We start from the raw sequence: 17209 nt of genomic DNA, 5'->3' as shown, positions 1-17209 counted from the left end.
GGTACATATCAAACATCGTCTATAATACAATTATCATCAAATTTAAAATAAAACCAACTTCTTCATTAATTTGTTCCAATTGTAAGCATTCTTTTTTCTCCAACCTTTATGTTTCTTCTTCTTATTTTCTTTATTGTCCCCATTTGTCTCATTTTGTCTTATCGTGTTGTCACCCTTTTTTACGATTGCGCGAGCGACACAAGTTCCCCGTGTGACGGCCGTAGCGGGAATGACTCGTGCAGCGATCGGGGTAGGAAGGTACAGGGCGGCTCTCGCTATATTGGCTGGTCGCGCGCTAATTTCAAGTATTTCTTGTTTATTTCAAAACCATCGCATATTTCAAAATTCTAAATCGGTAGACGTATAGGTTGTATATTTTATAGTTAATATCCAAAAAGTCGTAACTTTACGTTTGTTATTTTGAAGATGCCAGAGATTATAAAAAAATAACAATGAGAACTTTGTATTTTTTTTCTATCGAGAAAATATCATGGAATCATGTTTCTAAAACGGTAGACGTATTGTGTTACTATTGAACTTTCTTGTCAAGAATTTTCATCACGACAACTTTAATAATATAAAAATTACGAAGGTTTGAAAAGGGCCGTAAATGTTAGAAAAATTAATTCATCACCTTAATTGACCGATACCTAGACAATTTTAAGTTGAAAGTTTATTACCACTTCTATGTAACTACCCCATAACTACCCGTTAAACTTCGTAGTTATCACCTTCATAGAATTAATTATTGTGTAAACAAATATCTCCGTTTATTAATTATTCCTTATTTGTACCTCTCACGTACTTCTCATCGCTTACCTACACCTACCCTCAACTACACAATTATTCAATATCTAAATACCAAGTCGTAGTTATCAATCCAGGCATTCTAGAGTTTTACCAATACGAACCTACAATAGTTAGTAATATGTTAAATATGAGATAAACTTAGGAGATAAAGTATTAATTATGGCAAATTAAAAAAAATTGATTCGAGATTGTGTATGACTCATGTACCTACTACAATATAGTATCACTATCTTTTTGTCTATCTATAATTAAATTCGAGCTAAAACAATCAGTAATGGACAATAAGTCTGTAGTAAGCCCGGGGCGTATCTATTGCTAAATGAGTCACAAAAATTATTGCGAAATTTCTGTCCAAAACTGTAAAAATTCTGTAGCCTACATCAAATTATTGCTTGTACATATAGGATGCGAAATCTCTTTAGATTCAATGTGATTCGCATCTTTTTATATATATATTGAAGAATGACTTTAGGCATACCCAGAGCGTTCGGAGAAAGGGCCCTGGGTTATGTCAGACTCACCCTGCAGCTGAGTGCAGAGACCTACCGACTAAACTCTACTGTGTTCCGCCGTGCCGCTGTATTAACGGAGCCGCGGGTATTCGGTAGAACCGCGTCCGCAGACCCGTCAGCGGCAGCCTATCTCCAGGCCCGACGCGACTTAGAGCTGTGGCGGGAGACCGCCAGCTCTACCTTCCTAGGGAGGCGGCATGAACGGAACACTTCTCACGCCGCCTCTCCGCACCGGATGGTGGATTATGTCCCCGTTCCACTATCCGGCGCCCATCTTCAAGGAGGCAAGTTGCGACCGTGTAAAGCGGCCGCAACACGACGCCGCTACTACTCCCAATAGGACGCCGACGCCGAATTGCGACGCTCTGCCTCCTCCTTATGTGATTCGCATCTAAGTTATACATACCTACATATTATATGTTTGTAATTTAAGAATGCAATATACAGAAAACAATTATTATAATATAATGTCATATACCTAATATCTATAATAAATAAGTATTGTTAAAATCATATAGTGACATAGAGCCACCACCATGAAAGGGGTCCGGTGCGTGCAGCGATAAATAAACTAATGACTAATTATTATATAATAGCATGTGTGTCGTAATGTTGCTCAAAATTAGCATACTCATTTCTATTTTTCTTAAAAATCGACAGGCGTGCGATTTTTGAGCATGCTACCCGCGGCGCGGGTGGATTGGGGAGTACTATAAGTCTATAAGTGCATCTAAACATCTAGATTCAATAGAAGTATGATGTTGTTGATGATAAGATGTAAAAACTAGCATCATAAATAATTTAACATTCGGCTTATGTTTTTTTATATTAATTTATTTATTTAAACAGGAGTATCGAAAAGATAGACTGGACCTGTGGACTGGACAGACTATTATATCTAGAGGGCCAGCGCTAAGTAAAAAAATCAAAGGCATTTGAATCCTGAGTAAGAATTGTATAACTAGAGCAACGATATATGATTAATATAAAAGGCGTAGATGCAGTACGTGGATGTATCACCCGCTATTATCGATCCCCCTCAATACCCTTTGGATACTCGTAAACACGCTTGCTTGTGTGCTTGAGCCATTTCGGACGTTTTGTATGAAGTTTCCTTACTGTAAGTATCTGTATATTGTGGTTATCAAGAAGCTTATATCTTATACACTGGAGATTTCGGTATGAACATTTGACGTGTAACAAGAAAATTGTTGTGTTCTATCACTTTCACACCTAACTTGGTATTGCCACTGTTAATACGAAGTTTTCCCAAGGCTACTATGTATGCTGTAATATTCTGTGCAAAAGGTTAGTTTTTGTACATGAGTTTGTTGATAAATTGCTAACAACGTCATTCAGAAGCATTGTTGGATGAGACAATTATTATTTATGCTAAATAAAATAAGTATCTGAACCAATTATTAAAAAGCGATATTCCCTGATTATGGGTAGTTACCATAATAAAATTGTAGCAACTCTCACTTTGACAATATGGCATAAGTGTCAAAAAAATTGTGTCGCTTCGAATATTTAAGTTATTAATATTGTTGCGTATTTAATAAATATTTTCCGAATATTAATAATGTATTGCATTGTGAAAAATTGCAGAAGTTTTTGGACACCAAATTCTGGCCTATAATTTCACAGGCAAGTATATATTTAGGGTCAACTCATCTAATTCTGTGACAAAACAGAATATGAAAAAAAAAACAGGTTAAACTTTATATATTTTATTTTTATTTTTAATAGGAACATTAATCAATCTTCTATTTATCAAATGGAGCAAGTGTAATCTTAACACATATGAATTAACTCAGCGTAAAATGAGCTTAATCAAACCGCGATGACTTGTCTAATTCTGTGACAATCACCATAATTCGGTGATAGTACTTCTCTAATTCTGTTGTAACCGAATTAAGTGAGTATTTATTATTTTTTAACACAAAAGTAAAAAATAATTTGGAAAATCCAAAAGTGCACGCCTCATAATTTTTTTTTTAATAAATATTTATTAATTATTATTTTTGTTTATTTAATAACAATTAAACCACATCGAATCAGACCCTGAAAAATGAAAGGGTTCTATTCCTGAGCATACTCAAGCGTAAGAGAAAAAAAAAGACTCGATTAGTAAAGTATTTCGGTCGCTATCGTGTTAACAAGAAAAAGGATCCGCACATACAGACACACGGACGTCCAAGACAGAACTTTTTTAAACTGTTTTTTAACTAGTTTAAATAACAAAAATGACATAAAAAATATCATGAACGTTAAAAATAGTGTTTTTTCTTAATATGTGTGTGTATATATTATCTTACAAGTGCAATGTATGATACATAAAGACATTTTAAGTTTGAAAAATCAGATGTTTTGCGCGAAGTGACAGTAGTACCCACCTCAACGCTTCGCTTATGAGGCGTGCAAAAATACAATTAATAAAAAATATAAACATATTGAAAGTAATAATTATGTATTTATTTATCAATGAGAAATTATCAAAAGAGGGGAACCATAAAAAATTAATATTGGACTTTATAATTGTTTGTGTGAACAGTGTACAGACTCATTTTTGACTGCAGAATATTTTGAATTGCGGATGTCAGCGTTGTTTCATTATATTTTCTATTTTTATTTTTGTCTTCCTCCATGCTGTCTAAAATAAAAAAAAATAACTCACTTAATTATGTGATAAAAAAAATAACGGTCTTTTTTAAAAATGCTTGAAAGCGATCCTACTTTTAAACCTGAGTAAAAATAAATATTTTCTGACTTAAACGACTAACGTATACGTACTAAAAACAATTATTTATACACGAATTGAAAATAATAAAAATTTGCTTGGTTAATTCGGTGACACTGTTTTGAGTTGCAATCTTGAAAATCGTTAACTTTTTGAACCCAGGAAATAAGGTATTATGCAAAAACAAATGAAAAATTACTAAAACCTTTATCGGTATCAACAAGAATATGTTTTTAACAATTAATTGTCAAAGTATCATGAACTTACACTCACCTTTTCTATTTAAAATTAATTAAATAATGACAGCACAGTTGCACGCTACCGGTGAAACGTCAAACATGGCGATTGGCGGGCGCAGTGACAAATTCCGTGATTGTTACTATCTCACCCGCACGATTTTAACAAAAATTTGTACACGAAAAGAAGCTTTATTACCATACTATAGGGTTAATTTTAATGTATTGGATTTTACTCCTATAACGCTGTAAAAGAGTCCAAACGTTGTATCTCCGAATTAAGTGAGTCACATAATTAGGTGAGTTTACCCTACGTTATTTACAATATTCCTCAATACTCATGCATTTACCTGTTTAGAATCATTTTAATGGCAAAAATCGTCAAATTTATCATCATTTTACTAAGCAATCATGTTAACTAAGTTCTTTTCCTAATACTTTCATCATTTTTCAACAAGTTTTCAACAAACAAATTTAACAAGTAAGGTAACCATGATGATGGGTTTTTACGGATAGCGACTTGTATACGTAGTATATTATTATTAGTCTGTGATAGCGACGATAATATAATATTGCTAAACAATATTATGATGAACATTTAGAACACCATTTTAATTTTTTTTATACTAGTAATGAAACAACACACGACATCGGTATTGCACTCACATTTTGTGGTTTGTTCTTTTTTACATTGAAATTTATACTTTTTAACCTAATATTTTTTTGTTTTACGTATTTCAGCTTTCCAAAAATGAAATAAAAAGAAATAAATGGCTGTCCATAGTGCCTATCAAGGGTAAAATTTATCAACATGCCAGAATATGCAGTTTGCATTTTAAGCCTGAGGATTACGGTCCAGAAAAAAAATACCTTTTGAAAAGTACTATACCTTTTTATTTACCACATTCTTGTTACTGCGTCTCAACTGATAAAGTAATTTTAAATATATTATAATTAACCACCATGAAACCATTAGTAACCGTAAGTACAGCTCCTGAAAGACATACGAATTTCTGAGAACTGTAATATCATTACCACACATCAACACTAGCGATGCAACTCTCCCTTTGGAATATTGAAAAGTTTTAGACTGAAGCTTGAGTAACCAAAACGATGTTTTAATGTATGTAGCACTCATTTTAATTAAAAAATCGTAGTATGAGATCAAAAGTTATCAAGCGTTATTTAAAACTATCATTCTCTACCAATTAAAATGGTATGTACCTATAAAGATGATAATTATTAATGTAAGTTGTCCAGTAATATTATAATATAAATACTGTTAAAAATATATGTCGTTATTATTTATAGACCATGATTTTTAGTTTTTTTTATTTCGAAAAATCCTGAATATACAAACCAGTGTGGTCACCCACAGAAAGAGACAAAAAACAACACTGACGTCATTCAAGGTTATATTTTCTTGTGACAAGTTAATGGTCATAGTGCAATCTCCAGTGTATTAGATATAAGCTTCTTGGTGGTTATAGGCAAGTAGGTAATACTAGTTCGAAAAACTTTCGAAAAATGATGGCCCCGGTTACGCACACATAAAAAACATAATACAATAATGTCAACGTCTTTCTATACAAAAAAAAGAGACATACGATGCATACGACCATTTGATAGACAGTTTTTGACTTACTTATATCAAATAATTAATATCAAATAAACATATTACTGTTTATTTGTATTTTTGAAGTGAAACTTCTTTATCGGGGTTGGACAAAAATTTAGTGTAACATTTTTGCGTTACGCCGTACGCGTGACATTTTTGCGTTACGCCGTAAGCGTGACATTTTTGCGTTACACTGTACGCGTGACATTTTTGCGTTACGCCATACTCGTGAAATTTTTAAGGTCATAAAGAAGTTTCACTTCTTACGTGCGTACTCTAGTACACGCATACATTTTTTTTTATTATAAGTATTAACTTATACTCGGCACGGCGAACCTTGATCCTTATGACAATAAAATTCGTCTTAAATGATTGCTCGTATAATGGGTCGTGTCCACATCGTGTCGATACTTTACTATTTTTTGGCAAAGGCGTGGCTTGCATTCAGTCACGTTGGTAAACATGTTTTTATAAATATTATAAACTAAAACTTTTAACGTCTATTATGTTGTTGTTGTATTGATTTAAGTTTTTTTAGCATAGATTAAGTAGTTAAGTAAAACGAAAGTTTACCAAAACATAAAAATGCACCTTATAATTTTTTCGTAATTTTTAACCCGTTAAACACGTATCATCGTATATGCGCTAGTGTATCTTAATTTATCATGAAAATGGATGTCCCCATTTAATTTGTCTGAAAAACTATGCTATCATAGGTAAATGGATATTTTTCAGGTAGCGTTTAATGTAACATTTTATTAAAGTGAAACTTTTATTACATCGTCTCAAACTTTTTGGTCTGTGTAGCGCATTGTTCGAAAAGTTTGACTTTTACCGTTTCATAAAACCACACAACATTTTAATTTTTTTATTATTTCTCGTTTTATTTTTAAAAATTTATTATGGTCATTTTACTCTTTAGGCCTCGCTTTAGGCTAAGTACTTTCGATATCCGTTTAAAGTTTTTTTATATCTGCAATAGTTACGGAATAATCGCTTGTGCACACTTAACGATTACACCCTGTATATTATATACTTAGATTATATATATTATTTTCTTTGGGCAACAATAATGAAGCTTTTTGTTTATGGTAAAATGTCAAGTGTCAACTGTCAACTTCCAAGTTCCAAACTTCCAACGATCAATCGAATCATCATTCATCAATCGGCGTACCAAACGCAATTAATCAAACTTTAAAAAAACTAAGATCATATTGCTATTTTATTTGTAACACTACATGAAAACTATTTCAAAATGGTTAAACTTACAATTGAATTAATTCAAAGTTCGTTGCAATATATGAATCCTTGTCGAGATCGAGAATTGGATCTTAGAGGTTATAATTTTATTTGTTTGTTGTGTGTTTATATCTGTTATTATTATGTTAATATAATCAAGGATAAGTTATTATGAACTAACTAAGACATAATACTACAATTTTTTATGACATTCCAGTAAAAAATAAAACATTTTATATTTACAGGTTACAAGATTCCCCAAATAGAAAACATGGGTGCCACTTTAGACCAGTTTGATACAATTGATTTTTCGGACAATGATATCAGGAAACTCGATGGATTTCCATTACTTAAAAGACTAAAATGCTTGTTTCTAAATAACAACAGAATTGTGTAAGTATTGTTTATTAACAATTAAACATACCATAGATAAGCATAAGCTAACCCTTTTAAATTTTACTAACCAAGTAACTGCTCATTAATCAATTATTCGATTGATCAATTGCTGATCGCATTTTAAATGGATTTAAGACAGGAGAAACTTGAAATATTTTTATCCATGACACATAGACTCAAACTTATTTTTAATTGCTACCCTTCGTATGTATATCTTACTGCCTTACTTAATCAGCCATTCAAATTTAAAACTGTGGAATTAGCCAATTCTTATTGAATTGTGCTTTTAAATAATATTATTCATAGAATTAATTAACCATTGTCACTCAATAAACAGCATAGGTTCTTCATAAACTAGCTTAGCCAATTAGCTGTGAAATACACTTGGTGAATAAATACTCTTTTGTTTTCAGACGGCTAGGAGAAAATTTAGAACAGTATTTGCCTAACTTGGAATCCCTAATATTAACAAATAATAATATATCAGAATTGGGAGATCTTGATCCATTGGCCTCATTGACTAAGCTTCGAACACTTTCTCTCATGCATAATCCAGTTGCCAATAAACAACACTACAGGTAAGATTAATTATTATGATACTAGATTTCCGCCCGCGGCTTCGCCCGCGTTTTCAAAGGAGAACCCGCATAGTTCCCGCTCTCGTGGGATTTCCGGGATAAAACCTATCCTTTGTGTTAATCCAAGTTACCCTCTATATGTGTGCTAAATTTCATTTCATTGAATTCATTGTAATCGGTTCAGTAGTTTTTACGTGAAAGAGTAACAAACATCCATACATCCATACTTACAAACTTTTGCCTTTATAATAGTATTAAGATTACTATCGGTCCGCCTCAGCTTCACCCATGGCACATGATTTTCTTTTCTCTCCATAATAACCATCCTCATACTTCAAGAAGTTCTATAAAAAAGAATTAACAAAATCAGTTCAGCTATTCTCAAATTATGCGCTTACCAACACATTTTGCAATTCATTTTTATTATATAGAAGATACAAACCCATAGAGAACAATAATATAGCTAAAAATATACAGTTAAGATCTTAATATATAAAAAGTACATGTTTATGTATTTTGAGCATTGATAAATTTAGGAATTTATGGTTTAATTAATGTAATGAAATAGAAATATTTGTTTCACTGCAAGAAAACCCAAAATAGAACACAATAAAATTGTTAGGCAATCAATTAAATTTGTTTTGAATGATAACAGGGCATATGTGGCATTTAAACTACCAGAACTAAGGCTTCTGGACTTCAGAAAGATCAAACAAAAGGAAAGGGATGAAGCAAATACACTATTCAAGAGTAAAAAGGGAAAAGAAATTCAGAAAGAAATTACAAGAAAAGCCAAGACATTTGTGCCTGGAGGGAACATGCCAGATCCAAAAGTTACAAGTAAGAACTTTTTATATATATTTTTTTTAAGTTGTAATTGTTCACATTTTATAACTTATTTTATACTTTTATAGTTGCCATAAGTTTCACTCGACATATCAAATTCTTTCTTGTTTTGGTCAAGGTTTTATATCCTATGAAATTCTATTACCTGGACCTCATTTGATTTCATAAAATGTCACCAAACTGCTCTAAGATTCTATGTGACCACATGCATATTTATCCAAATAACATCAAAAATACTTTAATACATTAAATTCTGAAAACAATTTCTAGATCTTACGCCCCAAGAGATACACAAAATCAGGGAAGCCATCAAGAATGCGTCATCATTGCAAGAGGTGGAGCGGCTAACGAGGATGTTACAAGCCGGCCAGATACCTGGACAGAAACCTTTGCCGCCACAGACACAACAAAATGGCCAACGTAAGCATGTTCATTTATTGCTAACTAGCTGCTCCGTGCGGTTTCACCCCCGTGGCTCCACTCCTGTTGGTCGTAGCGTGATGATATAAAGCCTATAGCCTTCCTCTATAAATGAGCTATCTAGCACTGAAAGAATTTTTCAAATCGGACCAGTAGTTCTCGAGATTAGCGCGTTCAAACAAACAAACTCTTCAGCTTTATAATGTTAGTATAGATTTGTAATTTTTGAAAGTATGAGATACCATCGTTCTATAAAATATATAATTGCTAGTTTACATGTGATGCTAAGAGAAATTAATTATTTATTATAATATTTTCTAAGTCTAAAGATGGCCGAAATATTATTCAAATGGTGGATTAGGATATTGCATGGATAATGAATAATCACATACTTTATTAACAGGACATGCTGATGATAGCAGTGTCGTCCATCTGATCTCATTTTACTTTCATACTTTAGTTTTTTTTTATAGTATTATCGATTTTCATTTTACTTATATGTAATATATTTCCGACATTGAACAATAATAAACTAATTATTTGATCCTATCATTTCAGAAGAAGAAGATGAAGAGATGGATACGAGCCAAAGTAATGGACAATAATTTAACAATATTTTTGTGTATGGTATTAGCTATAAGAACAGATACTTCTTTAAATTCATTCTATACTCACATATTTTGCTGATAAGAACAGAGTACTTCAGAATATTATGCGAAAAAGATTGATACTACACTAGATACTACCATTCCTCATATAAGTTTTACAAACTCCCACAACTAACTTTAAATAATAAAATATTTTAAGTATAAATTGTTGTTTTATTTCATATCACATCACATAAGATCACATTTAATTTCTTCACTAGCTTGTATACACACATAAATAAATAAATCCTAGTAATAAATATTAATTTGTTAACATAGACATCATTATTTAAATTCATTTAATTTACTGTTTAAAAAGTAATCGTCGCCCGCGTCTAAATAAACCGTGTATATCATTGGAAGAAGAATCTTACGACCCAAGATCTCTTTAATCGTAGGTCTTTTATCAGGCAGAATAGATAGCATAGAATCTATAAGATCTTGTATACCTCTCTCATATACAGTCGAATCAATTGGAAGGACACTGCCACTAGTTATTACTTTAACCAATCCAATTAATGTCTGAAAACATAATTATTTCTTAAACAACGTAAAAGTTATAAATAACACGAGCATAATAAAAAAAATATATAGAGAGGAAATAATGGCAACTTGCCTCCTTTTAAACACAAGCGGTTGGCTGTATGCTCGATTGGTAGGTAGGAGGAATTTTTTTTTTTACATAAACTAACAAATTATTACGAGATTAAACTTACTTCAGAATCGAAAGCTCTTTTGTGTGTACACATTTCATACAATAAGCATCCTAGAGCCCAAATATCACTTTTAGTATCGTAGAGCTTTCCTTCACAAAGCTCTGGCGCTAAATAATAAGGCGTCCCAATTACAGTCGCAGTTTTCTTTGCACTAAAATACGAATGTCATTAAAACTTATCACGATAATTAAAATATGTTATGTAATAGAATAATACAGATTTTAGTTACCTTGCTAACATTTTAGATATCCCAAAATCTCCTATTTTTACTAATACACCATTTTCACCTGTCAGTAATATATTTTCTGCCTTCAGGTCTCTATGAATTATATCTAAACTGTGGATATAATGTACTCCTAAGAGCACCTGACAAAAGAAAAACAAAATTTCCTGAAAATAAAATTCAAATCTTAAGCACATAATAATATGTAAATGCGGGTAGCTTAAGTGGTGTTTTTATTTGCCGAAAGGAACGGGTCCTTGAGACTTCGCCGTCTGTCTGTCTGTCTGCGTCTCCTGACCTTTTGGCCACCCGTGATCCTTCTATTCTTCTCAATTAGATAATATTTTAAAAAGCAATTGAACGCTTTAATAAATAAATAAAACTAAATATACAATAATTTCAGGGATGATGTATTTCTGCTGCTACTAAAACAGCAAATGCTAAAAAAGCTAAATATATAAATACATATTTAGGGGGGCTCCAATAATGTAGAAAACGTGATTTTTTTGCTCGATAATGCTACAGCAACATCCATTTTCGAATTATGATAAATTGTATATTCAAGATCATATAAAAATGCAACAGCTACCACAAAAATAAAAAAGGTGTATTTTAAATTATTATCACCTTAATTATCACCATTATTGCGAACAAGCTGCCAGGTTCCTAGCCAGGAATAAAACCCGTTGATTTTGAAATGCATATGTATGTTAAAATATACCTACCTGGTTACTATAAAAAACTGTGATCCGTGTAATATACAATGTAATGCATCTTTTTATACCTGCTGTTTTATGAGCTTTGGGCACCTCTGATACATGTATTCTGCTAAGTTTCCGCTAGTTGCATATTCCATTGATATTAAAACGTGATTTTCGACATAATAACAATTATAGAATTTTATAACATTAGGGTGATTCATAGATGACAAAATATTGACCTCATTAGCAATGTCCTACAAATAGACAAAAATTACTTAATATTAATTAGGTAAGTACTTATTGTATTACTTTTGCCTGTAGGTAACTATCCAAATAGGTAATGGATAGATCGTGGCCTGAAAAAATACAAATTTTAAAAATATTTGGGATGCGAAGATATATATGTGTGTGTTCTTGCTGTCGTTGAGCGCAGACGTGTTATTTGTTTTCATTAAATTATCGAGTGCTAATTTCATGCGAAATTAACAAAAAAGTAAACTGATAAACAGTGCAATAAGTACTAAAGTGAAGTGAACTTATTTTTTGGACGCTGTATTACTAACGAGCGAGGGGAAGCTCCTCCTCACCTCGGGTAAAGGAGAGGTCCTGCGAATTAAAACGAGATTTAAAATAATTCATCTCTTTTGCACACCGACTCTACGCACGGAAACCGGTTTGTTACATCTACAATGACTAGCAAAATTGATTGTAATGCTTGCGGCTTGCAAATACACGATGAGTTATATTTGGAATGCTCTAAGCTAAAATGCTTGAAAAGGTATGACTTAAAATGTCTTAATATTGAAATAGAACTGTTCCACGCATTTACTAACGATTACAAGAAAAATTGGGTTTGCTCTGAATGTACTCAATCGCCAAATAAGAGTTTTATAACTGTGTGCAATACGTCACTCGCTACACCCGATAATAATATAAATATGCAGCGCGGGAATCAATTAAGATATCATACGTCTTCGCCTATAAGCACGGATTCTTTGTTGCTGGAGCATTTAATTCAATTGCGTTCCGAAATGAATTCTCGATTAGATATCCAAGCAAACGTAATAGCTATTTTGCAAAAGCAACTAAGTGACACAAATAACAAGTTAGACGCGGTTATAATGATTTTGAGTTCGCTTGAAAAAAAACAATGCATTGAAATTAACACCAGGGCAAATGTATCAAAAACAGGATGTGACACTTCGCGATCTTCGAAATACACATATATTAATGAGCCATTACAGGAAGCTAATAAAAGTGATGCTATCACAGAGATATTAAGTGTAAATTCTTTTGCGGCCACCAAATCTACGACGTCGTCAGCATCCCCCATAAAAATAGCTTCGACTTGCGCGCCTTTGATTAAAGATAAAGGGGATTGCGAAGGGCAAGACATAGGTAAAGAGATGGGTATGAATGGGCGTGAAAATAATAATATCAATATTACCAACTACAACGAGCAATCGAGTGAACGTAAGAGCGTACGTGTAGGGAGTAATAAAGATTCATTAATATTAAAAGGAATGGAACGTAAAAAGTACTTGCATGTATGGCGCTTACATCCAGAAACTTCGTTGGAAACTTTAACAAATTATGTGAAAAATGTTTGCGGCCCGGATGCTTTTATTAAGATAGACAAAATTAAACACAAAACGGCGCGGGATTATGCATCATTTATTATTGGTGTACCAGAAAATTTATTTAATACATTGAACCAACCCGAAATTTGGCCAGTCAATGCAGAGTTTAGCGAATGGATTTGGTTTCGTAAGGCAGCAAAAAAACCGAAAAGTAGTTAAATCAATAGATATTTTTTATCAAAACGTTAGAGGTCTTAGAACAAAATTGGAGGAATTTAGAAACAATTTAAATATAGTAAGCTCTGATTTATATGCCATCACGGAATCCGGTTGTAATGAATCAATACAAGACTCCGAAATTATTCCTTTAGGATTTCAAATATTACGTTGCGACAGATCGGACGGTCGAAAACAGGGTGGTGTATTTCTCGTGGCCACTCAGCGGTTCGAGCTACGACCGGTACGCATACCCTCAGTGTCGATTAACGATTGTGTCTTTGAAATGGTATGTGCAAGTGTTTTCTTAAAAAATAACTTTTTATTCTTGTGTTGTATAGTTTATATTCCTCCAAATAGTTCTGAGAATGATTACTTATTGTTGTTTAGTATAATAGAAAATTTATGTACCAAGTATAAAGAAATTATTGTTATCGGAGACTTTAATATCTACTCATGTCCGGTAAATATAAGCAATTATTATGAATACTTTTTAACCTATTGCGAATTCACTCAACATAACACCGTGCCTAACTGTATGGGTCGTCAGTTGGACTGGGTCTGTCACGCAGGGTGTCGCGGGGAGGTGTCGGTGTCGACGGCCGACGAGCCCTTGGTGCCCGTGGACGAGTACCACCCGCCGCTCGCAGTGAGCGTGCGCATCGTCTCCACAGCACCGGAGTCACCGGCGCCGGCGTCCGGTGCCGACTGCAATGCGCGCCCGAAATGGAATTTTTATAAGGCCGATTTTCCCCTTTTATATTCGCGGTTAGGTTCAGTAGATTGGTCTGCGTTATACGACATACAGGACGTCGATGAGATGTTAAAATATTTTTATGGTATACTAGATAATGTTTTAGATGAATGCGTACCTAGAAAATCTAAAAAAAATAATAGTTCGTGTAAGTATCACTACCCTGACTGGTATACAAAAGAAATCATAAATAAAATTAAATTAAAGGCTTCACTTCACAGACAGTATAAAAAATCTAAGTTAGCGAGTGATTATAATGAATTCTCATTGTTCAGATCGGCCGTAAAAACTGATATTAAAGTTGCTTATGATAGATATAAAGATAAAATACAACTTCAGTTTTCGAAAGACCCGAAATTATTTTGGCAATATGTCAAAGATAGAAGGTCTTCGAGCAGGAGTAACATTATTATGAATGATGGTAGACTTTTGAATAATGAAGAGTGTGCTATTAAGTTTGCTCAGTACTTTCAAAGTGTTTACAGCAATTGTGCACCAATTTTAGATACAAATGCGGCCGCAGCTATGGGGTCGAGTAGCGCGCGCGTTCATATCGATATGATGACAGTAGGAGAGGTCAGAAAAGCTTTGGCGCGCCTAAAACCCAAAACTTCTGCTGGCCCAGATGGTATACCAGCATTCATATTTAAAGATTGTAGTAGGGTGCTGGCTGAACCTCTTCAACGCATATTTAACGCCTGTTTACACTCTAACATTTTTCCAAATATATGGAAAACGTCTCGAGTTATTCCTGTTCCTAAGGGTAAAGCGGGGCCGATCATCAGCGAATACAGACCAGTAGCCGTTCTTTCAACGCCAGCAAAAGTTTTTGAATCGGCAATACAGGCGGGTGTGTATTCGCAGGTATCAGCCCAGCTATGCGAGGAACAACATGGATTCAGACCGGCGCGAAGTACTACTACTAATCTACTCAACTTAATGGCATACGTAGTACCTGCAGTGGACACTGGAGTTCAGGTAGATGTTATCTACCTGGACTTCAAAAAAGCCTTTGACACAGTAGACAATGATGTGCTATTGGGAAAGCTTGCGAAGGTGGGATTTACTCCGAAACTGATAAAATTCTGGGCCTCCTATATGAAAGACAGACAACAATATGTCGACTATAATGGCTGCGAATCGCAGTCATATTTCACTAGATCAGGTGTAAGTCAGGGAAGTAACCTCGGTCCTTTAGAGTTCACTATAATGATTAATGACCTGCCGGACGTCCTCACTTATGGTCAGTGTTTACTATTCGCAGATGATTTGAAATTATACGCCGAAGTAAGAAATCTATCGGACTGTGAACGCCTACAAAATGATGTTTCTATGATCCTTCATTGGAGTAGTCAGAACAAGCTTCACTTCAATCCGGCTAAGTGTTCAGTAATGAGTTTCCATCGAACTCAGTCTCCTCTCTTGTACGACTACAAAATAGGTCCAGTTTCAATTCAGCGTATGACGCAGGGTAGGGACTTAGGCGTTTGGTTCTCTTCTGATCTAAGATTTCGTGACCATATAATAAAAACATGTAAAACGGCATACAGGAACCTTGGATTTGTTTTGAGACAGGCTAAAGATTTCACTAACATTACAACCCTTAAGGTCCTGTATAACGCGTTAGTAAGAAGTCGTTTAGAACATAATGCAGCAATTTGGGCTCCTCATGAGGACAAATATAATTTAATGTTGGAGCGGGTCCAAAATAAATTCATGAGACACTTATATTTAAAATTGTACGGTGTATATCCTTTTTATCCGTTGATGTACCCAACCTTATTTGTATTGGGTATGGTGGGGTACAATCAATTGAGTGTACGGCGAGATTTTTCGCTTGCCGTTTATATTATAAGTCTTCTTCGTGGTAGGGAACAGAACTCAAGACTACTTGAATGTGTGAGTTTCTGCGTCCCCACCAGATTCGCGTGGAAACGGCACCGTTCACCACTGTTGCTAGTGCCCACAGCACGAACCAACCTTCTTGCGAAAGCACCAATGGTACGGGCCATCCGCATAATAAATGAAGCGCACGAAAGAGCGGACTTATTTCATTGTCCTATGAGTGAATTCGCAAGGGGGATATTGCAGTTAATCTGTTATTGTTAGTAAGTTCTTTAAATTTTTCTATGTCTATGTTAAGTTATGTATGTAATTTTTATTTAGTATATAAGTAGATAAGTTTCTTTTGTAAAATAAAATTGTATCTGTGTCGCATTGGGCATCGTCCTGTAATGGCATGTGATGTTTTTTAAATAAAAATAAAAATAAAAAATAAATAAAAATAATGATATAATAATACATCTCACGTCCTCACATAACATCCTCAAATTATCGCATGATGCATACAAAAATTGCAATACCTACTGATTTTTTTTTTTATAAATACTTAGTTATGTACATGTTATGTAAATTAAATTTACGCTAATAATATTATGAACGAACGATATTATGCGCTCGTGATGCTGCCGTTTATCTTTGACCTCTATATAATGTATGCAAAAAACATATTTTATAATATTACTAGACTTACCTTATTATGTGCAGGTATTTTAATATTTAGTTCTATATCCTTAACGATTGTTAATTCTTTATCCTTCCGCTTCTCACATAAGTAAACGTTACTAAAAGACGTGAATTAGGTCACAAGGCATGAAATACGATTTTAAACTAACTGAAAATGGAAAAAGAACAATACAATAATACAAACCCGTAAGTTCCCTGTCCGATTGTTTTTAAAACTTTTAAATTGTTTTTCTTAAATCTTTTCGTTATATCCATGTTGTTTAATGCCTGAATTTAATGTCAATTAACTATATAGAAATATTCGTGTATTAGAAAAAAGGTATGATTTTTCGCAGTACCCACATTTATTTAAAAAAAACTTAATTATTTACCATAGACAAGCAAACGTGATTTTTTTTCGATAATGCTACAGCCTTAGATTACAAATATTTTATTTTGTAATGTAATCTAA

General features: G+C 33.4%; 2 protein-coding genes and 1 long non-coding RNA gene across 3 annotated transcripts; 1 reads left to right on the top strand and 2 right to left on the bottom strand.

The window, feature by feature from the left end:
- Positions 1 to 3775: 3775 nt before the first annotated feature.
- Positions 3776 to 4406, bottom strand: LOC149904688 (uncharacterized). The gene is made up of 2 exons (XR_016457284.1): positions 4336 to 4406; positions 3776 to 3975 (listed from the first exon to the last, which is right to left on the bottom strand). It is a non-coding gene; the product is annotated as an uncharacterized LOC149904688 (long non-coding RNA).
- Positions 4407 to 7058: 2652 nt separating this feature from the next.
- U2A (small nuclear ribonucleoprotein polypeptide A'-like U2A) lies at positions 7059 to 10208 on the top strand. The gene is made up of 6 exons (XM_090107359.1): positions 7059 to 7253; positions 7401 to 7548; positions 7965 to 8129; positions 8785 to 8969; positions 9246 to 9395; positions 9954 to 10208. The coding sequence occupies exons 1-6, from the start codon at positions 7172 to 7174 to the stop codon at positions 9998 to 10000; spliced, it is 777 nt and encodes a 258-aa protein (XP_089963485.1). The 5' UTR covers positions 7059 to 7171; the 3' UTR covers positions 10001 to 10208.
- Positions 10209 to 10260: 52 nt separating this feature from the next.
- On the bottom strand, positions 10261 to 17014 carry LOC149904686 (serine/threonine-protein kinase Nek8-like). Its single transcript, XM_090107358.1, has 6 exons — positions 16943 to 17014; positions 16766 to 16856; positions 11766 to 11936; positions 10988 to 11148; positions 10759 to 10909; positions 10261 to 10564 (listed from the first exon to the last, which is right to left on the bottom strand). The coding sequence occupies exons 1-6, from the start codon at positions 17011 to 17013 to the stop codon at positions 10328 to 10330; spliced, it is 882 nt and encodes a 293-aa protein (XP_089963484.1). The 5' UTR covers position 17014; the 3' UTR covers positions 10261 to 10327.
- Between the last annotated feature and the right edge of the window lie 195 nt (positions 17015 to 17209).

Source organism: Colias eurytheme, chromosome 11 (genome assembly GCF_061535395.1).
Source record: "Colias eurytheme isolate Ceu_HAF_F1 chromosome 11, ilColEury1 Martin Lab GWU primary, whole genome shotgun sequence".
Taxonomy (NCBI): Eukaryota; Metazoa; Arthropoda; class Insecta; order Lepidoptera; family Pieridae; genus Colias; species Colias eurytheme.
The sequence above is the reverse complement of the archived record's forward strand: the minus strand, read 5'-3'. Positions and strand labels throughout refer to the sequence as shown.